Source organism: Ranitomeya imitator, chromosome 1 (genome assembly GCF_032444005.1).
Source record: "Ranitomeya imitator isolate aRanImi1 chromosome 1, aRanImi1.pri, whole genome shotgun sequence".
NCBI classification, from domain to species: domain Eukaryota; kingdom Metazoa; phylum Chordata; class Amphibia; order Anura; family Dendrobatidae; genus Ranitomeya; species Ranitomeya imitator.
Genome location: NC_091282.1, coordinates 822,744,899 through 822,769,275, shown reverse-complemented (window position 1 = coordinate 822,769,275; position 24,377 = coordinate 822,744,899). Strand labels below are relative to the sequence as shown.

The window sequence follows — 24,377 nt, the reverse complement described above, 5'->3', positions numbered from 1 at the left end:
ACGCTGATACCCCATATGTGGGGGTAACCCACTGTTTGGGCGCATGGCAGAGCTTGGAAGGGAAGGAGCGCCATTTGGAATGCAGACTTAGATGGATTGGTTTGCAGGCGTCACGTTGCATTTGCAGAGCCCCTGATGTAACTAAACAGTAGAAATCCCCCACAAGTGACTCCATATTGGAAACTAGACCCCCTAAGGAACTTATCTAGATGTGTTGTGAGAAACTTTGAACCCCCAAGTGTTTCACTACAGTTTATAACACGGAGCCATGAAAATACAAAATCCTTTTTTTTCCACAAATTATTTTTTAGCCCCCAGTTTTGTATTTTCCCAAGGGTAACAGGAGAAATTGGACCCCAAAAGTTGTTGTCCAATGTGTCCTGGGTACTCCGATACCCCATATGTTAGGGTAAAGCCCTGCTTGGGCGCACGGGAGAGCTCGGAAGGGAAGGAGCACTGTTTTATTTTTTCAACGCAGAATTGGCTGGAATTGAGATCGGACGCCATGTCGCGTTTGGAGAGCCCCTAATGTGCCTAAACAGTGGAAATCCCCCAATTGTAACTGAAACCCTAATCCAAACACACCCCTAACCCTAATTCCAACGGTAACTCTAACCACACCCCTAACCCTGACACACCCCTAACCCTAATCCCAACCCTATTCCCAACCGTCAATGTAATCCAAACCCTAACCGTAACTTTAGCCCTAACCCTAACTATAGCCCCAACCCTAGCCCCAACCCTAGCCCTAACCCTAGCCCTAACCCTAGCCCTAACCCTAACCCTAACTTTAGCCCCAACCCTAACTGTAGCCCTAACCCTAGCCCCAACCATAACCCTAGCCCAAACCCTAGCCCTAACCCTAACCCTAAACCTAATGTCAAAATGGAAATAAATACATTTTTTTAATTTTTTTATTTTTCCCTAAGGGGGTGATGAAGAGGGGTTTGATTTACTTTTATAGCGGGTTTTCTAGCTGATTTTTATGATTGGCATCCGTCACACACTAAAAGATGCTTTTTATTGCAAAAAAAAATTTTTGTGTTACCACATTTTGAGAGCTATAATTTTTCCATATTTTGGTCCACAGAGTCATGTGAGGTCTTGTTTTTTGCAGGACGAGTTGACGTTCTTATTGGTATCATTTTCGGGCATGTGACATTTTTTGATTGCTTTTTATTCCGCTTTTTGTGAGGCAGAATGACCCAAAACCAGCTATTCATTAATTACTTCTGGGGGGCGTTTATGCCGTTCCGTGTTTGGTAAAATGGATAAAGCAGTTTTATTCTTCGGGTCAGTACGATTACAGCGATACCTCATTTATATCATTTTTTAATGTTTTGGCGCTTTTATACGATAAAAACTATTTTATAGAAAAAATAATTATTTTTGCATCGCTTTATTCTAAAGACTATAATTGTTTTATTTTTTTGCTGATGATGACGTTTTCAGCGGTATCATGGTTATTTATATCCGTCTTTTTGATCGCATGTTATTCCACTTTTTGTTCGGCGGTATGATAATAAAGCGTTGTTTCTTGCCTCGTTTCTTTTTTTACGGTGTTCACTGAAGGGGTTAACTAGTGGGACAGTTTTATAGGATGGGTCGTCACGGACGAAAAATAAAATATGTGTGCTTTTATTTTTTTTTAAATTTAGATAAAGAAAAGTATTTATGGGAACAATATTCTTTTTTTTTTTTTAGGCATTTTTTTAAATTTATTTTTACACATCTGAATATTTTTTTTTAGGCTATTACATTGCCCTGGGGGGGGGAGTATCATGTTATAGTGTAAGATCGTAAGATCGCTGATCTGACACTTTGCTGTGCACCGTGTCAGATCAGCGATCTGACGTGCACTCCTGGAGGCTTCCCGGCACCTGCTCTGAGCAGGCGCTGTGAAGCCACCTCCCTGCAGGACCCGGATGCAGCCTCATGGCCATTTTGGATCCGAGCCTGCGGGGAGGAGGAGGTAAGAGACCCTCGGAGAAATGCGATCACATCGCGTTGCTCCGAGGGTCTCAGGGAAGCACGCAGGGAGCCCCCTCCCTGCGCGATGCTTCCCTATACCACCGGAACACTGCGATCATGTTTCATCGCAGTGTGCCGGGGGTCAATGTGCCGGGGGCGGTCCGTGACCGCTCCTGGCACATAGTGCCGGATGTCAGCTGCGATAGTCAGCTGACACCCGGCCGTGATCCTCCACGCCCGTGAGCGCGGCCGATCGCTATGACGTACTATCCCGTCGGTAGGCATACAGGCCCACCCGACCTCGACGGGATAGTACGTCTAATGTCAGAAAGGGGTTAAGGTACAAATGCTGCTCCAAGCTCTGTCCCAGGCCCTGTCCCATGCTGAAATGTGAAATATGGCCTGCTGGCTGGACCACACAATTAACACAAAGGATTTATATACTGAAATGTAGCCTGCTTTCTGTAGCACGCTAGTAGTCAAAACAATTTACATTAAGAAATGTGGCCTCCTGGCTGGAGAAGAACTAGTAGCACTAGTAGCATATTTATATACTTAAATGTGGCCTTGTTTCAGGACCATGCTGTTGGCACAAACAATTTGTATTTTCAAATGTGGACTCATGCATTGCAAAAAATATTACCAGCACAAAATATTTTTCTGAAGAAATGTGGCCTTAGTTCTAGACCACAGTATTACCACAAAGCATTTATATTTTGAAATGTGGAGTCCTGTCTAGGCCAAAATATTACCAGCATAAGATATTATTTTGCCAAAATGTGGCATTGTTTCAGAACAACGTAATTTGCACAAGAAATTTATAATTTCAAATGTGGACTTCTAATTTGTCACTGTAACACAGTTTTAGCACAAACGATTTGGATTAGCTAATTGGGCCGCATAGCGGCATCCGAATATTAGTCCTAACGATTTTTAGTGGAAATCTGGCCTTCCGATTTGTCACTGAAACACAGTTTTAGCACAAATGATTCAGAGTAAGAAATTGTGCCTTCTGGCTGCACCACTATATTAGGCCTAACGATTTTTAAGCGGAAATCTGGCCTTCTGATTCGCCACTGAAAAACAGTTTTAGCACAAACAATTTGGAGTAGGTAATTGGGCCTCTTGGCTGCACCACTATATCAGGCCCAACAATTTTGAAGTGGAAATCTGGCCTTCTGATTTGCCACTGAAACACAGTTTTAGCACAAACTATTTGGAGTATCAAATGGGACTTCTGGAGACTGCCACACAGTTTTTGCATAATTTACTTCGATGCTGGAAGATCGATTTCACACAGGACAGGATACTATCTATTTCACTGACAAGTTCACTTTCAGCACCAGCACTAGCGCAGGATCGACCTCTCTGCACTGTGACACTGAGCAAATGGTGCCAGCAAAAAAAGATATCCGCTTTTTATAAGGCCGGGAGCATGTGACTTCGGCAGCCAATCACAGAAGACCTTATGTCATGATAATGTGGATGGTTTCTGCGCCGTGATTGGTTGACGGAATCAACACACACAAAGCTAAGGGGAAAAAAAGGCGCACACGGCTCCAATAATCTCTTCAGATGCTCCTCTAACCTCTCTACACTCCCTCCCCTCATCAAACATGTCCCCCTGTCCTCCGTGCTCATCATACAGCAGCGCTATCCTAGCCAATGTAATAACAAAAGCATTAGTGGAAACACAATGATTTACCGAACTGTGACTGACTTTTGCTGACTTTGAATTAAAATGCTTGTGAAAGCGAACACGAATCCAAATGTGCTACATTCATACCGAGTTTGAGATTGGCAAATCTCATGTCTACTCAAGAATCAATGTTCAAGGGTCATGCTAACAATAGTCTGTGTTTCTTGACCAATGAAAGAAAAACACATACAGTCAAAAGTCAACATAAATATGATAGTCTATGTCTCCTGGCCTACTGAAAATAGACATATAGATACGGTAATTAATATTAAATGCTATGTTGTCACAGGTGTCCTGTGTGTGTACGTGAAGGTAACACTATGTTGGGCCATTATGTGACTTATGTCCTGTATCCTCCCCAGTTTTTACCTCTGCATGGTGTATCTGTAACTTGAAATTCACTGGGAGATGGGGGAGGAGACGATTTACAGTGATTTCTCTCTCAGACAGCACAGCACAAAAGGGAATGACTGCTCTTTATTGCCTTGTTAGGCTACGTTCACACTAGCGTTGCGCCGCCCTGCGTCGGCGACGCAACGCGCGACGCACGAAAAAACTTTCGTGCGTCGTTTTTTGACCAAAATCGGACGCACAGAAAATGCAACTTGTTGCATTTTCTTGCGTCCGACGCTAGCGTCGGAAACGACGCAAGTGTCGAAAAACGCCACCCTAAAAACGCACGCATCCCCTATGTTAAACATAGGGGCGCGTCGCCGCTGCGTCGCCGCTGCGTCGCCGGCGCAACAGCGACGCACATTGGCGGAACGCCAATGTGAACGTAGCCTTAGCTCATAGAAGCAAGCTAAAGCAACATGGAGGAAATTGTACAGCACAGCTGAGCTGTGTTAATCTGAATCAAGCTCTCACATGAGGTAAATCACTTGTTAGAGAGCTCTGTACAATGGCTTTCTGTCTGCCTCTTCCCTATTCCTCCTCCCTTCTCCCATCTCCATAGAGTATAATGGGCTGTGTCATGTCATGTAAGTCGAGCCTCTTCTGAGCAAGATGGACTTGAGCTGATTTTTCACAGTGGATGATGAATCGCCCACCAGGGCCTGGGGTACTCAGTACCGGGTCCGGGCACAATTAAAGGGGTGGTCACGGTGGCAGCGACCCGGTCCGTGGCCCCGTGCACCCAAGTAAAAGGGAAAGGCCTTTTAAGGGAGTTGTAATAAAGTTTGTGTTCGTGACGCCACCTGTGGTTCTCGGACAGAGGGGACCGACGCTGCTTAAAGGGGTCCTCTGGGGTGGTGTTACTGCAGCAAAGATGGTGACGCTTCCCACAGGTGAAGCGGGGTCCCCAAGGCTCCCGGTGTGTTTGGCAAGGATGGTGAATGCCGGCAAATAAATGGAGGACACAGGGTTGCAGTCTTTACCTGGTTTACTGATGTTGTAGTCAGCCTCAGTCCAGGGTACCGGCAACAGGTGTCGATGGAGTCCAGGCAGCCTGAAGACAAGAGGAAATCCCTTTTCCAGGTCAATTTGGAAGCCTTCCACTTTGCGCTGATTGCTAGTCCCTTGCTGCCTGTAGTGTCCTGACAAGGTACTCGGTTATTCTCTGTCCTGGGACAGTCCCTGCATGGTAGGCAACTTGAGCCGTTCTCTTGGGGTCTCTGTACACGGTGACTCCAGGCTCTAATTGTTGCTGTACCTCAGGTATTATGTGGGCAAGTCACTTTTAGCTTCCTGCCCTCCGGTTCTGCTGTGGGACTTGCAGTTCCACACAGCCTCGGGCTCCCAGTGCCCGGTTTCTGCGCTCTGCTTAGAGGGGCCCAGTCGCAGCCCTCCTCTAGCTCTTAGGTCCTTCTGTGCTCCTCCACTGTCTGCTACCAACTAACTCCTCCTCCAGACCAGGATTTTTATAGGGAAGTTCCCCTTGAACCGGGTTTAGAGCTCCCCCTTCTGGCCTGGAGTGAGAAAGTGTCACAAGTAAGATTGCCTGCCAAAGGGATCCCTCCTGTCTCCAGGCATGGCATCACCCTCCCCGAGAGGAAGGCAATACCACTGTGCTACCTGAACTCCTAGGGTGCCACAGATGACAAGTTGAGAAGGAAGGAAGGGAGGGGAAAACAAGAAGTATCTAATAAGTGGGGAAGAAAGCCGATTTCTCTGATAAGATTCATTACAAAGTTTCTTATAATCATCTGTAGTATTGATGTATGAAAAGTTTGTTGAAAGCACACCTCATTTTTAAGTATTAGCCTCTTCATTGTTGACCTTTCATTGCTTCTCTGCATATAGATTAAACTCACACAGTTCTTCAGAAGCGAAATTGCACCACACACCGCTCTACAGAAAGCACATTGTACACTCACGCAGCTGTGCAGCCAGGGTCGAACTGGCCCACCAGAGAACAGGAGGATACTGGCATACAGGGTTGGCAGCTGCCTAGGGCCCCCGCTGCTCCAGGGTCCCCCAGCCAGTGGCGTGTCGCTAATAGCAGCACACCACGTAGCTGCTATGGGGCCCGTGAGTCAGGGGAGCCCACCCTCTGCCAGCGGAGCAGCAGCGGGTGACAGGAGGCAGAAGCCGGAGACTGTGGCACACGTCTTAAGGTTTTAATATTAGACAGTGTAGGACCATTCCGTTCAGAGTTACCGTGTCGTGGTGGGATGGCTTTAATGCTATTTTTGATCAAAAACAGTATTACTAAAAACTGTGTTATTTAAATGCACTTTTTGCTTTTTATTTACTTAGTTACAGCAGGGTTTTTGCTCATTTTTTCTTTTGTAGGTTTTATATGTTTTATGGCCAATGTGAACATGCACTTATGAACTGCATGTGTACCAACTCAAGTGAAGCTCAATTTTTGTGTTTTTTCTTTGTATTATTGCATTCTGTGCAATCCAGGGTGTGGCCTCCCTGTTTCTGAGCTGGAGATTGTATATAAGGCTTCCCCAGACTGATGTTTCACTGGTTGGGCCTGGTTCTTTTGTCTGCCCTTATTCACACTGAGGTCAACATGTACACAAGCTAAGGCTTTAACCCCTTTCTGACCTTGGACGGGATAGTACGTCCGAGGTCAGATCCCCTGCTTTGATGCAGGGCTCCGCGGTGAGCCCGCGTCAAAGCCGGGACATGTCAGCTGTTTTGAACAGCTGACATGTGCCCGTAATAGGCGCGGGCAGAATCGCGATCTGCCCGCACCTATTAACTAGTTAAATGCCGCTGTCAATCGCAAACAGCGGCATTTAACCACCATTTCCGGCCGGGCGGCCGGAAAAGACGTCATCGCCGACCCCCGTCACATGATCGGGGGTCGGCGATGCTTCAGAATAGTAACCATAGAGGTCCTTGAGGCCTCTATGGTTACTGATCCTCGGCAGCTGTGAGCGCCACCTTGTGGTCGGCGCTCACAGCACACCTGGAATTCTGTTACATAGCAGCGATCTGATGATCGCTGCTATGTAGCAGAGCCGATCGTGCTATGCCTGCTTCTAGCCTCCCATGGAGGCTATTGAAGCATGGCAAAAGTAAAAAAAAAAAGTAAAAAAAAGTGAAAAAAATAAAAAAAATATAAAAGTTTAAATCACCCCCCTTTTGCCCCAATCAAAATAAATCAATAAAAAAAAAATCAAATCTACACATATTTGGTATCGCCGCGCTCAGAATCGCCCGATCTATCAATTAAAAAAAAGCATTAACCTGATCACTAAACAGCGTAGCGAGAAAAAAATGCGAAACGCCAGAATTACGTTTTTTTGGTCGCCGTGACATTGCATTAAAATGCAATAACAGGCGATCAAAAGAACGTATCAACACCAAAATGCTATCATTAAAAACGTCATCTCGGCACGCAAAAAATAAGCCCTCAACCGACCCCAGATCATGAAAAATGGAGACGCTACGAGTATCGGAAAATGGCGCAATTTTTTTTTTTTAGCAAAGTTTGGAATTTTTTTTCACCAATTAGGTAAAAAAATAACCTAGTCATGTTAGGTGTCTATGAACTCGTACTGACCTGGAGAATCATAATGGCAGGTCAGTTTTAGCATTTAGTGAACCTAGCAAAAAAGCCAAACAAAAAACAAGTGTGGGATTGCACTTTTTTTGCAATTTCACCGCACTTGGAATTTTTTTCCCGTTTTCTAGTACACGACATGCTAAAACCAATGATGTCGTTCAAAAGTACAACTCGTCCCGCAAAAAATAAGCCCTCACATGGCCAAATTGACGGAAAAATAAAAAAGTTATGGCTCTGGGAAGGAGACGAGTGAAAAACGAACACAGAAAAACGAAAAATCCCAAGGTCATGAAGGGGTTAATATTAGACAGTGTAGGACTGTCCCGATCAGAGTTACCTTGATGGGGTAGGATGGCTTTTATGCTATTTTTGATCAAAAAAGTCTTACTAAAAACTCTGTCTTTTTTAAATGCACTTTTTGCTTTTTATTTACTTAGTTACAGCAGGGTTTTCGCTCATTTTTTCTCTTGTAGGTTTTATATAGCATACACATTATGTACATGAACAATCTGCATTGCAAACGTACATAACCTGCTGCATGTGTAACAAGGTGGCCCGAGGTGATAGTCCCAGCTGAGTCAACTAAGCCACAGTCAGTATACATCTCGGAACCTTGTACATGAAATAGACAGGACGGACACAGCTCCCCCCATGAGTTACCCAGTCACTGCAGTCCAGGCAATCACATTCCAGAGTCACAGGAGTAATCCAACAGGGATAACTTTTATTTTTGTAGGATAAACTAGGTAGAAAGAGGTCATTGGAGAAAATACGATAGAGACTTCCTGCTCTTTGCCTACTCTTATTCGTTGCCGTCTCAGCATCAGCCACAGCAGCGGTCACCATTCACAAGCAAAGGTAGTGAAACTTCACTCGCCGGAATCTGGATGCTTCTAGTCCCTTCGGCAGGTCACTCGCATAGTCCTGTGCCCACCTCAGCCACGGTGACCGAAAGAGGAGACAGTCCCTTTGGCGGAGCACCATATGGTTCCGGTGCCTGCTTCACTGCCTGTGGTCCTGGGCAGCAGTCTCTACACCATCCTGGGGTTTTGCCAGCTTGGATTTCCCCCAGCTGGGGGTCCTTGCTGTCCAAGATGGGGACAGGCATCTTGCCTCAGGCCATGCTGCCTGGACTCTGAGCAGGAAGAAGGAGCTTCCTGCTCCCAAGAGGTTGCAAGTCCAGCCCACAAAGTTAACCTGTGCTGGCCCTGCCTCTAACACATATAGGAACGTTGCAGACACAGCACACTAATACATAGAATACAGTAACATACTAAACGGGTACACTGTCCGGGTACCACATAAGATGTACGAGTCCCGCACATGGGAGAGAGGGGGGCGGCAAATGAGGGTCTCCGCCACCTCCTTATACCTGCACAGTAGTCACACACAGCACTGCCCACATACAGCTCTGTAGCAAGTTTCCTACACACTAATGTAATGATGATGAGTAAAGAAAACTGCTTCAAGGCGACAAGTGTAAAATCACTCTCACAGGTTACAAAAGGTTGGAGAATTTTTTCTTACAGTTATGCCATTGGACATTTATCGGAATGCATGGTATAGGTTCTAGCGTACCTATAGCAGAGCAGTGTTTTAAGAATTGTATTACCTGGCACTACCATGGCAGTGGCATAACTGTTAGCTTTTACTCCTATGACTTGATGACATGCACCACTTCCATTTGAAAGGGCAGCTGAACACACTGGACAAATATATCCAGATATGCTAATAAGCCTTATCTGTGGCATGTGTTCATTTGTCAGCACACTTGCTGTTGTCAGAAGGTTAAAATTGGAAACCAAATCTTTTCTTTTTTTTCCTTTACTGCAAAATCAATCCCAAATAAGGTGACTGGTTGAGGGATGTGGATTTTGATGTTGAAAGGAGTCCAAGTCTCTCCTTGGAAAGGATGTTAGTGAAAGTCTTGTGGTGTCCCAGGGGAGTAAACCATCCAATGATGTTCTTTAGGAGTTTAGAGCTGCTTGTAGGTTATCCTCCTCTATTTGTGCTCCGTTCAGTTCAAGCCGTCTTCTTTTGTGCCAGGTCCTGCTCCTTTCTTCTCCTCAGCCAGGCTACAAGCACCAGCCAGGATGGAGGCAATTAAGAAGAAGATGCAGATGCTGAAGCTTGATAAGGAGAATGCCATAGACAGGGCAGAACAAGCTGAAGCAGATAAAAAGGCAGCAGAGGACAAGTGTAAACAGGTAGATATTCGTGTATAATCCTGGATATTGCACTAATAGTTCTAGTCCGCACAAAATCATATAACCATTTTACAATACAAGTACACGCATCATAAGTAACGGAAATAAGTCTCAGTAGACTTAATAGAGAGCATTAGATCTTCCCTTTTTGTTACTAATATATTATTTATTATATGTTATGGTATATACTGTAGATCATAAAACATGGGAGCAGTGTCCTGTCCTATAGCATCCAGATATGTAGAGCAAAATCTGCTTTATAACTAACTTATACTGATTTCAAATATGCAGTAGTAACTACTTATGTTATGTACATATAGAAAATAATATATGTATTTCCTTCAAAGAAGAAGACCAGACATGTAAGGAATCCAGCCTGCATCCCCAAGACTAGAAATTGAAAACTACTGTCTAGTTCTCTTTTATGTCACATTTATCCTATGGGAACTCTAGCATTAGTAGTATGTGCATTGCAACATCCAAGCTGTAAGGATTCTTCATTGCGGTTCTTGGCATGTTACCAAGGCCATATGTAAAAAAAAAACAACAACATGGAGTTGCTGCAAATTGATTCAGTGTTGTGGTTGGCACAGATAAAATCTACAAGCTTGATTTACATGGATATTTTATGGGGCTGACATTTTCAAGGTAGACTACACAGAAATAATGCCATAAAGGTATTTCTGAATAAATCCCTAGTAAGGATCTTTTGCATGTAATTTATGCAATGCATTTACTAGTTAACATGCCTACCCTATATACAAGTCATCTATGGCATAGTGTAAAGAAAACTGCATTTAAAGTGTGAACTGGTCTCTAGGCATCCTGATGACTGGCTGTCAATACAAGCCCCTATGTTGACTTTTTTTTTCATTTCCTAAAAAAATATAATTTATGATAATTATGATAATTATAACCCATCATTATAACCCATTTATGACATATTACAGTAACATAATAAAATAGAGATCATAAATGTATACGTGAAATCTTATTTGTCATCATACAGTGCATACTATATAAAGAAAGTAATCTAAAGATATCAAAAGATACCATTACATCACTAAGAATAACCTGTATGCAAAACTCTTGAAAAGAATATATTAAAAACGTGACGTCTTGGGAGTTATAAATCCTTTGTAATCTGGCCCAGCTTCTCAAAAAACTTTTACACGAGCAATACTAATAACAGAAAATGTAGACCACTAAGTCAGGAAAAGATTTTTCAGAATATCCTAAAGCAATTTTCAGCTACAGGGGGTGAAACTCCAAACTTTGTTACCACTTTTTTTTTTGCTGCTACAGAAAATCAATTGGGTTACGGTATTTTCCAACGGCCATCCTGTTCTATCTTCTATAGAAAAAAGAACAGTGATGGTGTATGGCATAAGATAAGACTGATCATGCCAAATCAGAATGTATTAATTAGTGGACATAACCACATATAATAAAATAATGTAGCACATGTTAGCCCGCACATTGTGCAGTTGTGCAAAATTTGGGGCATATTTAAGCCATCCACAGAAAATGTTAACCCTGGTAGGTTAACGTGTCTCCCTACATAATATACTCAATAAACACCAAGAAAATATATGTGCAGGGCATACAGAATTTAGAGGACATTAAAGACAATTTTATACATTGGCGTTATAAAACATATGCAAAACAATAACACGGGCACAAAGACAGGACAGTGGGTGAACCAAGCAGAAAAAGAAAATCAAGACAATAAAGCTGACATATAAGTAGAAACAAGGTAAAGAATAAACAAAATGAATCAAATAATTCAAGGTAAAAGTGCCTGTGTGCCACTCTGTAGTGCAACTGTAAGCGAAATATTCTTACCCTTAGGATCGGGAGGTTACTTATTTTATGGCATATTTCTTGTGCAATTGCAATAATGTGATAATACATGGGCACCTTAGCCGTGCATTACTTGAGTATACATGTCAGCTTTACTGCCTTCATTTTCTTGTTTTTGTGTCTGGAATTTCCATCTTTTTATTTATGTATTTTAATATGTCAAAGAAAAAATGCCTTTTTTCCCTCTAAACATATCTTACACATATATTTTCTTAAAGCTTGTACAAATTTGATTAAAGGCTTATCAAATGCTCTAATAGGCCATGCCATCGATGTCGCCTTTGTATTTGACATTAAGGATGTTTTACTATTAGACATGGTTCTCTTCAACGCTTTGAATGTATACAGAATGGGAATATTTCCCGAGAAGTCTTCTGGCATAAATACTGTGCACTCACACAAGAATCCCACCTATGATAGCCAGGGATCATGGCAGCTGTGCTGTAGGACTGGGTATCACTACACCGGATTCTCCAACAAGTTAAGTCATCTAGCTAATTTCTGACACACACACTGCCCCGAACAATAGCGGGCATTATGTGACCTCTGAGCAGAATTTGGTTGGTATTATGTGGCAGCCTGTGGGAGATTTAGAAACAATATAACGTGAGATCATTTCGTATTTTAATATCTACCGGATTAGTGTTTAATGTTGGGGCTGAAGTGAAACAGACTGAGCAGTTGCCTCTATTTTTACAGCAATATATTTAGTCTACAAAAGGGGAGATTATAGGCGATGAACCCTAAGATGAAAGATCATTTGTTTTCATATATATGACAGTTTGTATTAATTACCCAGTGTATGTGGTCAACGTAACCCACAGTGCTGTAGTCAGACTCGGACCTAAGGTGCAGTGGGTCTTACAGTCTAATTTCCCTATTTTCTCCATTTGTCGTGAGCACTACTATCAGGAGGCAAAAGTAATAATGTGATTTACCTATAATATTTGGAGTCTATATACCTCATCATCATCATATTCTTTCAAGGTCCCTGCAAGTCTTCCAGGCTGCACATATAATAGAACTACATAGAAGTTACACTCAAGGCTAAGCTAGTAGTGAGTCCAGATAGGAGGAAAAATATATAGAGACTTATGCTTCTCCTTTCTTTTTGTATATTCTCGTGTTTGACAAATGCATGAAAAACTGCATGATTAAGGGTGCGTAGCCACCTGAAACGCGTCAATATTGCATCAGGTAACTTACAATGCTGATGCTGCTTTACCCTCTGCTGAGCTTTTTATGGTGAATAAAGAAAGAAGTTTTCTCACAAAGTTCGTTGAGCTGGATTCCCTTCTATTTTTTGGGAAATGTAATCCATACATTTTTTAACACTTTTTTTTTGGAGTGTTAAATATCACAGAAATGTACCACAGAACATGTGAAACAGTGTGGTTGAGTAATGTAAGACTTCAACATTTTAAACGCTTTTTTTTCAGTTTTATAGATCAGAGGAAATGTACCAAAGAATATATAATAGTGTATGGATGAGAACTGTAATCCAGCCATTTTTTTACCGCTTTTTGGAGTGTTAGATATCACAGAAATCTTCTACAGAACACATGAAACTGTATGGCTGAGAAATTTAAGCCTGCACATTTTTTTAACGCTTTTTAAAAGTTTTATGGATCACAGGAAATGTTCCTCAGACTACGCATTAACGTATAGGTGACAAATTTAACCCTGCCACATTTTTTAACGCTTTTTTGGTTACTTATACAATTGAAACAAAATTTTACATACACTATATAAAAAGACAAATATGCATGTTTTTCTCAATATCTGACATGAAATCGGAATAAACATTTTCCATTTTAGGAAAATTAGGATTATTATTATACATTTTTATAGTGCCATTTATTTCATGGCGCTTTACATGTGAACAGGGCAAATATAGACAAGTACAATAAGCATGAGTAAAACAAGGCACCCACAAGTACTCGAGTAGAGAGGACCCTGCCTGCGAGGGCTCAGTCTACAGGGGATGGGTGAGGATACACTAGGAGAGGGTAGAGTTGGTCATGCGGCGGTTCAGCAGACAGAGGATCACTGCAGGTTGTAGGCTTGATGGAAGAGGTGGGTCTTCAGGTTCCTTTTGTAGGTTTCCGTGGTAGGCGAGAGTCTGATATATTGGGGCAGAGAGTTCCAGAGTATAGGGGAAGCACGGGAGAAGTCTTGTATGCAGTTGTGGGAGGAAGAGATGAGGGTGGAGTAGAGAAGGAGATCATGAGAGGATCGAAGGTTGCGTGTAGGTAGGTACCGGGAGACCATGTCACAGATTTATGGAGGAGACAAGTGGTGAATGGCTTTGCATGTCATTGTTAGTGTTTTGAACTGTAGCCTCTGGGCAATAGGAAGCCAATAAAGGGCCTGGCAGAGAGGAGAGGCTGGGGAATAATGGGGAGACAGGTGTATTAGTCGGGCAGCAGAGTTTAGGATGGATTGGAGTGATGCCAGAGTGCTAGAGGGGAGGCCAGAGGTAGGAGGTTGCAGTAGTTGAGGTGGGAGGTGATAAGGGCATGCACTAGTGTTTTTGTGGTTTCATGGTCAAGGAATGCACGGACCTGGGAAGTGTTTTTGAGTTGGAATCGGCAGGAGGAGGCAAGGGCTTGGATATGTGGCTTGAAAAAGAGGGCAGAGTCAAGGATCACCCCAAGGCACTGAGCGTGCAGGACTGGGGAAAGTGAGCAGCCATTGACACTGATGGATAGGTCAGGTGGAGAGGTAGAGTGAGGTGGGGGAAAGATGATGAATTCTGTTTTTTCCATGTTCAGTTTTAGAAAGCGAGCAGAAAAGAAAGATGAAATAGCAGACAGACATTGTGGGATTTGGTCAGTAAGGAAGTGAGGTCAGGTCCAGAAAGGTAGATCTGTGTGTCATCAGTGTAGAGATGATATTGTAAACCGTGGGATTCTATGAGCTGTTCCAGGCTGAAGGTGTAGATGGAGAAGAGTAGGGGTCCTAGAACTGAGCCTTGGGGAACACGGACAGATAGGTGGCCAGACTTTGGTTGGACATGTGTATATCAACCCAAGGACAAAAGCAGTGAAGATGATGGCGGAAGCTAGTAAGATTGTGTCAATATCTACAGTGAAACGAGTAATGTATCAACATGGGCTGAAAGGCCTTACTCCAAAAGAAACATAAAAAAGCAAGATTAATGTTTGGAAATGCACACAGGAACAAAGACTTTAATTTTTGGAGACATGTCCTGTGGTCTGATGAAACCAAAATTGAACTTTTTAGGCATAATGACCATCATTACGTTTGGAGGAAATGGGAGAAGCTTGGAAGACTAAGAACACCATCCCAATTGTGAAACATGGTGGTGGCAGCATCATGTTCTGAGGTTGTTTTGCTGGAGGAGGGACTGGTGCACTTCATAAAGTAGATGGCCATATGAGAAAAGATTATGTGGCAACACTGAAGCATCATCTCAAGACATCAGCCAGGAAGTTAAAGCTTGGGCAGAAATGGGTCTTCCAAATGGACAATGACCTGAAGCATACTGCCAAAATGGTAACAAGGTGGCTTAAGGATAGCAAAGGATAACACTGTTTTGGAGTGACCATCACAAAGCCCTGATCTCAATCCTATTGAAAATTTATAGACAAAGCTGAAAAGGCAGGTGCGAGCCAGGTGACCTACAAACCTGGATCAGTTACACCAGTTTTGACAGGAGGAATGAGCCCAAATTACAACCAACTATTGTGAGAAGCTTGTGGAAGGACATCCCAAACAGAGTGATCTATTTCGAGTGTTTATTTCTGTTAATGTTGATGATTATGGCTTACAGCCATTGAAAACCCAAAAGTCATTATCTCAGTAAATTAGAATACTTTATAACACCAGCTTGAAAAATGATTTTAAAATCCAAATTGTTGGCCTACTGAAATGTATGTTCAGTAAATGCACTCAGTACTTGGTCTGGGCTCCTTTTGTATCAATTACTGCATCAATGCTGCGTGGCATGAAGGCGATCAGCCTGTGGCACTGCTGAGGTGTTATGGAAGCCCAGGTTGCTTTGATAGCAGCCTTCAGCTTGTCTGCACTGTTGGGTCTGGTGTCTCTCATCTAGTGCACACAGGAGGGGAATTAATGGATAGGTAAATGAGTTTTGGAAGCAGCTAAGCATGCAGTTTACCAAAACAAATAAGAAAATCCCAAAGAAATGCAGCCTACTCTCCATTTTCCTGCCTGGATGACACTGCTGATACTTGCTTTACCAAGCGGAAAGGGGACCGCTGTTCTGGAGACAGTTGTGTTGTGGGCCTTGAAGATTTGTCTAACATTTATTATAAAAATTTCCCTTTAAATATATGAGGATAGTTGCACTACTGTGACTAGTGGAATGTTGTGAATACTACAGAACGTGCACAGCTTGGGCTTTTTTTGCTATATGTTTATATGTATATATTTATGTACTTTCTTATTTAATAAAATATTAATCAGGCAGACCATTATAAATGGGTATAAGAGTTCTCTTTGGACACCATAGTTCTGAGTTACTGGTGTCAATAACAATAATAAATCCTTTTTAAATGTTGCCAGGTGGAAGATGAACTGGTTGCACTGCAGAAGAAGCTGAAAGGAACAGAAGATGAGCTTGATAAATACTCTGAAGCTCTAAAGGACGCTCAGGAGAAACTGGAGCAGGCTGAGAAAAAAGCAACTGATGTAAGTACAGTTTTCGGTTTCCTGCTGTCATCTGAGAAAAATGTCTCTAACATCTTGCTAATGAGATATTTCCTGAATGTTACTTTCCAACACAAAAAAAATGCAATTATACAAAGTATAAGCAATACAATACAAAAATGTGATATATGTCTATGGTCGTACTTGAAGTTCCCATAGCTGCATTTTATGATGTCGTAGGTACTGTGTGTATTGGTATAATATGGTGCCACATATCAAAGATATCCTCTGCTGAAAGCAGAAGTCTTACGTAAAACCATGCCTACCTCCAATGCAAAATGGCACAATTTGTAAAGAATCAGAAACAAAAGAAAAATCTTAAAGGAAACCTGTCATATCCACAAAAGCTATTAACCTGGAGATAGAATGTTAATCTGCAGGCTAATAGCACTCTAAAGCCATACGACCGCTGAACTAAAAGCTGGACTACTGTTAGGAAATTTAATTTTATTACTCCCAGCAGCCCCGTGCTTTCAGTCATGGAGGCGAGATTTCAGTCACTGCTCAGTATATAGTGAGCGGCAGCTGTAAACACGCCCCAGCACTGACGAACAGCCGGCTCTGCAATATGTCAGTGCTGAGCTGGCTGTCAGTCAGTGACTGGAAGTGTTTACAGCTGCCACTCACTATCTACTCTGCAGTGACAGTATTTGCTCCCTGCACAACCTCTATGACTGAAAGCATGAGGCTGCTCAGAGGAAGAAAGTTCATTTTCTCCCAGTAGCCGGGCAGCTTCAGAACACTATTAACTTGCAGATTATCCCAATATCTACAGGTTAATAATATTTGGTGTGGAGACACGAGGGTCAGTAGTTGCTCTTGTCCACTGGCTCAGCTGTCTTTAGAAAGACTGCATGGACCAGGGCTCATCCCACTGAGTCACCGCACTCCTTTACCGTGGGCAGAATAGTACTCAGACAACACAGGGTGAGAGTAAACTAGTGTGGCAATGATTTATTGAACCACCACCAGACAATAACATATAGTACAGTCCCAGCAAGTACATAAGATGGTGCAAATTACAGTCTCACCCTTCCGCTGGCTTGCAGGGATTAGAGCAGCTGCAACTTCAGGGCTTCCAGCACTGACTACCCCCCACCAGTGGCAACCCGATTTTGGTGGTCACCCACAGTGAGGTGATAACGACAAGCTTAGGAAACTGACAGTCCATTGAGGTATGTGGCCAGGTGACCTGATTGTCCCAACCTGACCTCTCTATAGATTTACTGATGGTCAATAGAGCAAATCTGTATTCCTCCCGCTGGAGCCTTGATCCCTTAAGCTCGCATCCTGTAGAGTGTCTCAAATCTGTATTGCTCCAGGTGGAGCCATGGTTCCCTGGCTGTTGTACTGTAGATTCTCTTTGCAGATGGGTAGAGGTCCCTTTTATACCAACATCTGTCATCATCCACAGTTCAGAGGTAAGGTGGGATGAGGTCAACTCTCATTGTTGGAGTATTCAATCAATCTCCATAGTTTGTCCTTCAATGTTTGCAGGTCAATAAGCTGCATGAACTGATACAATGGGTAATCAACATATTAGCAAACATCGATTGTTCAATAGATATGTCCCTATAACCCCAAGGATAGCAGTACAATAAGCTGCAACAAACATCAATTCAAGAGTCAACCATCAGGCTCATATGAACAATGGCCTATGTCTCCTGACTAACTGAGAAATTTGTCTGGCCAAATTAAGAATAAACGTTGTGTTGACACATTTGGGGACATGACTGGTTCCCTGTTCCTGTAGGAAACTGGAGGCATACAGATCTACAGTAGGGCACTGTAGAAGTCTATAAGTGTCATATTGCACATACGTATACATCTGATTTTATTATTGCTCACTTGGCTGCTACCATCTAAAGGCTAAGTTTACAGCTCACATCTTTCTTCTTCATGAATTCCACAATAAACCATAATACAATAAAAGTGAACAACGAATAACAAATCATATTCAATTACAGCATAAAAAAATAAATACATCTGCAACTAGACCAGTTGAAAATCCACAGCATACCCTATCTATTGCATAAATGACATTTTATTCAGTTCAATGAAATGTGTCAAATCTGCGTCCACATCTTCACCAAAATTTCTGTGTATCATGCGTGGATTTAATTTTGGAATTGTTGGCAGGTTTAAGAGTAGTTTTTTTGTCTACATGTGAAACTGTCATGCCGTTCAAAACCCGGAATATTTATAAATGTGCATTATTATGCAATGTTACAGTATTCCATGTTGCTCGTGCACCTGTGTTCACTGTAGTTCCGATATCACGCTAACGGCAGTCATGGACAAGAAAGATCCGGTACAAATTCCTGTGCTTGCAACAGTGCTGAAACAAGACTGCAATTGGGAAATAAAGAAATTCACAAGCATTAAAAAATAATTTGGAAAATAACTTATTTTTGTTAAATAAAAATGTATTTGTGATCTTGTGAAAGTTCTTCATCTGTTCACCAGAGGGCGCTGGCAGAGCATTTATAGCAGAGCAATGTAATCTATGGAGGACACTAGCACACACCACAGTAGTGTCAGACTGCAGTAACACACTGTGTGCACACATAAATACCCATCTATGGAATTGCTCGCCACCAGTCCTATTACAGAGCAGCTAGATGGAAGTCAGGGTTAGAACAGTTTATTGTCTAATAACACGCAACTCCTGTACCATACACTGTAACTAAAACTTCTATCTAATGGATGCCTTAGGAAAGAGCAGGGAATTTGATTTTCCAACTTGTGCCGTACTCTATTATCAGGAGAGGATGATTTATGGGAAGACTAGTCTGGGGAAAACAAGGCCCCCATGGCTAGTCACCCATTAATTAGCATATTTCCTTCACAGTTATCAAGTAGATTGTTTGTACCTGAAGAAATCAATGAGACAATATAATGGGTTTGATAAATAGGGTATACTTGTCACAAAAAATACATGGTGGTTGTTGGGGGAGGGGGGCAGAATAAGTTGTCATGTTCCCTTTAAAGTGACTAGCACCAGGTTTTTGCTACCTAATATAAGAGCAAGATAATGTGGGGACAGAGACCCAGATTCCAGCGATGTGTCACTTACTAGGATGCATAATCTACTTTTTATAAAATCAGTGATTTATCATCAGGAGATGATCACTAGAGGACTAGTAATCCTGCTTCCAGGTAGTCCAACCACGCCCCCTCAACTGACGCACAGTGTACACAGAAAGCAGCCAATCATTGGTGAGGGCGGGGTTATACAGAGATCAGCATTTAGAGAACTGGGAGATCTACGCAGGCGGCAGGTAAAACAGGTTTACGAAAAAAAAACTGCAGCACCTAGTAATGTAAACGATACATCGCTGAAGTCAGGGTCTCTGCCTCTACATTATGTTGCTCTCAGATAGGTTAGCAAAAATCTAGTGAGAGATTCCTTTTCAGTAAAGTTAGTGCATATCTGGCAGACATCTGTAGTCTGATATTCCCAAGGAGGAACTGCATATCAGAATAGTAGCAGTCAGTGTCAGGACATTTCTGAAATACAAACCAACCCAACTTCTTGTAGCCAAGTTCAGTTTCTGGTTAGTATTTGAAGGGAAAGGAAAAGGCCAGACTGGGTGGGGCAAGGAAACGGATTCCGCTGTTACATTCCCTCACGCTTCACAGATACCTGTCCTCTATGACCGGGGTGCAATCAGTTAAAATACCTCATGGTTGTAGACAATAGTGCCTGCATATGATGTAGGTACAAGCTAATGTCAGAGGAATGGAATGCCGCGGAGGGGGAGGAGCAGCAATGTCTCCTCACCGGGTGAAATCACAACCTCACAGCAAGCTCCCGGCCAGCTCCTTATCGTGTCAGCGCTGGTCTTGATTAACAATTATTAATAGGCCTCTGCATTCTCTCAGCTATTGTTAATCTGCACACCGTATGTCAGACCACAAAATCATGGTATGCCAAGTCTACGATAAAGTGTCGATCTGGAGAAGATGAATACTGCCAGGATCGGGGCTAGACAGTGTCCAGTGGTGAATGGCGCGGTCAGGGTTTGCGTCAGAATCCTGATTTTCAGGGAAACCTTGTCATAGTGCTCAGTGGAGGGCTATACCTCTAGGGTGTGGGACTAGGGAACACTAAAACAGTGTATGCCTCCATTCTTTTAGGTAACTAAAGTTAATTCATTTTTGGAGTGAGGATTGTAAATGCAGACTTTCAGGATCTGTTGGGAATTGTAGTTTTATCACCGTATTGCAATACACAAAATCAGTTCTTGAGGGTAAGATCACATGTAGCAGCCACTGCCCTACTGCAATACATCCGGTACCAGCACTGACATGCACTTTCCACTTCAAAACGGTAGTTTTCAAAATGATTGTTGATATGTTGTTTTTTGGGTAAAACTGCTGGTTTGTGCACTGATTATAATGCAGAGGAGTAATTACACTGACTCACTATGTAGTAAGGGGTGACTGGAATAACTCCTTCTCCCACCCTGATGACTGGAAGAAAGCAGCTGCAAGGGAAATAAAACTTTGTTTTCTCCCTGTAGCTGCTGGCCAAGTAAGCGAGCTATACAAGATTTAAAGGGGATATCCAGCATGACGCCAGGAGTCCCACCATATGAACAGGAAGACAAACTGTTGCTCTGTTTATAGGGAGTAGGTGAATCTCTGGCAGGAGCGGTCAATGACCAAGAAAAATCTCAGTGAAAGATGCTTGTAAGATTGCTAGAGAGACTAATCAGAACCCCCGCTTGACTGCAAAAGACCTTCAGAAAAATTTAGCGGACTCTGGAGTTGTGGTACATTGTTAGACTGTTCAGAGACACCTGCACAAATATGGCCTTAATGGAAGAGTCATCAGAAGAAAACCTCTCCTGCTTCCTCGCCATAAAATTCAGTGTCAGAAGTATGCAAAAGTACATCTAAACATGCCAGATGCATTTTGGAAACAAGTTCTGTGGACCGATGAGGTTAAAATTGAACTCTTTGACCACAATGATCAAAGGTATGTGTGGAGAAAAAAAGGGCAAAAAATTTCAGGAAAAAAAACATCTCTCTAACCATTAAGCATGGGGGTGGATCAATCATGCTTTTGGGTTGTGTTGCAGCCAATGGCACAGGGAACATTTCACGGGTAAAGGGAAAAAGAGATTCAATTAAATTTAAATTCTTGATGCAAACATAACACCATCTGTAAGAAAGCTGAAGTTGAGAAGAGGATGGCTTCTACAAATGGATAATGATCCAAAACACACGTCAAAATCCACAATAGTCTATCTCAAAAGGCGCGAGCTGAAGGTTTTACAATGGCCCTCACAGTCCCCTGATCTGAACATCATTAATATCTGTGGTTAGACCTCAAAATAGCAGTGCATGCAAAATGACCCGGGAATGTCACAGAACTGGAAGAATTATCCAAGGAAGATTGCATAAAAATCCTTCAAGCAAAAATTTAAAGACTCTTGGTTGGCTACAAAAAGCATTTACAAGCCATGATACTTTCAAAAGGGGGTGCTACTAGGTACTAATCATGCAAGGTGCCCAAACTTTTGCATTGGCCCATTTTCCTTTTAGTAGTTTTTAAAATGTAAAATATGAAAAATTTTGTTTGCCTAAAATACAAAGTAAATGTGTCATCTTTAACTTGAGCCCTTTTAGAGATCATTTCATCTTCAACTTGCTTAACTGTTCACAATAACAGTAATTTTGACTAGGGGTGCCCAAACTTTTACATGCCACTGTAAAATAAGATGATTGCAATATATTAAGGGGATAAAATGGAAGTGCTTCTGTAAAACACTGAGGCAGTAGCATTGAGGCATGGAACTATGCCTTTTTAATACATTTGGTTACTGTCACTAAATGGACACCTACTTCCTAACATCCAGAGGTTGAAAATCTTAAACAGACATCATCAAGCAGATGGGCTCCTACAATTCTAATAGTAAAAGCAATCAAGCACACATTCCTCCCATGTCTTGATAGCTCATTACAATGTTTCAGCAAAGATGTTACCAATTGAGGTAGCCCATGGTGTTGTTCAGTGTTCACTGTTTCTTTACTGTATGTAATTTACGCACAAAAAATGCTGCAAATTTACTGACACCAAGATGTTATTACTACTTTTTAGTGAAAATTGTGATAAAAAAAAGACCTGCAAAAAAATGGCACCAGCTGGATAAAAAAGTGGAGGCATAAGAAGAGACCAACCTTTGACCTGTTTAAATGCCCTGAAACAGATAAGGATCAGGAGGTGGCCTCTGCATTAGGGCAGGTTTCCAAGGAACAGATTTCTTGCAGATTACCTGCACAGAATTTGCAAGAAAAATCCCAATCAATGTGTTCTGATAAAAATTAACTCACATTTTAGAATACACTTAGAAAATCTGCAGCAGTTTGGATCATGGTGGAACATATTACCCTTATCATCCTTTATAAAAGGGTAAAGTACCCACATAAGTCAGCTAGAACATAGTAAAACAATGGATTTACTAAGTACCAGCTGACCAGTCAGCACGTAATGTTGAAGTATATGTACACAAAAACTCTAGAACTGTGTCAAATGTAAAGAAGACAAAAAGGCAATGATTTGGAAATCTCTTATAGCCATATTTTATTCTAAACATAGAACATGGACCAGAAGTGGAAAGATAGACGTCTTTCCAATTCACTTGAAAAAATTAACTAACTTAGAAATTGATGATTGGAAAACATCTCACAGAAGTTCGTGGTACTAATGAAAAACAACTGGAGTGTCAATTTTCAACTACATCACATGTGCATTAAAAAAACATCTTAGAGAAGCAGAGTCTCTCAGAAGCAAAGATGGTCAGACGTTGGCCAATCTGGAAACTGTTCTTAAATATTGTTGGAAAATTTCAGAATAATGTTCCTCAATGCAAAACTTCGAATATCCCACCATCTGCAGGACATAATATCTCCAACATAGTCACAGATTCTGGAGAAATCCATGTGCACAAGGGACAAGTTCGGCAGGCAATACAGTCCTTGAAATGACACTGCACTAAAAACAAACATGATTCAGTGTAAATCACTGCATGGGTTCAGAAATACTTCCAGAAATCATTGTTTATGAACACAGTTCACCATAAACTCCACAAATACAAGTTAGAACCCATATACCGGATCAATACAATCTACAAACTGTGCCTTCTTTTCTTGGCCAAAGCTCATTTAAAGTGAAAGAAGGAAACCTTTGAAACTGCTCTGTGTTCAGATGAGTCAATATTTGAATTTTATCAAGGGAACTACGGACCCCATGACCTGTGGACTCTAGAAGAGAGGGACAATTTGAACTGTTAGCAGCACACAGTTCAAAAGTCTTCATCTCTGATTTTATGGGGCTACATTACTGTCTATGGCATGGGCAGCTTACACATCCTGGAAGGAGCTATCACAGCTGAACATTAAATAGAGGTTTTAGAACACACAGTCATCGTTCGGTTTAGATATTCAATCAGCTGATCTATTGCTGCATGGTTGGTTCCCCTGTCGGCTGAACTATAGCCTTTTCTTTCCTATCCAAATGCTGATGGTTCCAATTGTCTTTGTTCCCCCTTCTTGGATTGCTCCTCTCCAGGTGTTTTCCATTTCCCGATTTGGTCTGCCCTATCACATTCTGGGTTGGGTTTTATATGTTCACCCTTCACTGCACTTCCTTGTTGGCTATACCACTAGGTGGACTTGGGTTTAGGAGTTCCAGCCCTTCAGCTAAGTGGTTTACCTTACATGTTAAACATCAGGTACATTTCTGCAGAGAGTCTGTTTGTTTTCTTTCCTAGTTCCTCTTCATTTTACGTCTTTAGGTTTCTGGGAGGTTATACATCTCCATTTACTTTTATCTCTCCATTCATTCTCTATGCTATATTAACACGTTTTAATTTTCTCGCCGTGGATTTTGTATTTTCTTGCACACCTTCCTCTCTTCTTGTTGGCCAGTTTCGAGGTTGTGTTTTTGAGTTTCGTGGCTTGGGTCTTT

At 42.0% G+C, this 24,377-nt stretch overlaps 1 protein-coding gene across 2 annotated transcripts in view; it reads left to right on the top strand.

Moving 5' to 3' along the window:
* Positions 1-9,548: 9,548 nt before the first annotated feature.
* Positions 9,549-24,377, top strand: part of TPM4 (tropomyosin 4) — a 110,031-nt gene continuing 95,202 nt past the window's right edge. For both annotated transcript variants that reach the window (XM_069740378.1, XM_069740387.1), the window contains exons 1-2: positions 9,549-9,841; positions 16,256-16,381. In XM_069740378.1, coding sequence (XP_069596479.1) covers positions 9,728-9,841; positions 16,256-16,381 — 240 coding nt within the window. In that variant the 5' untranslated portion in view covers positions 9,549-9,727. The remainder of the gene's footprint in view (positions 9,842-16,255; positions 16,382-24,377) is intronic.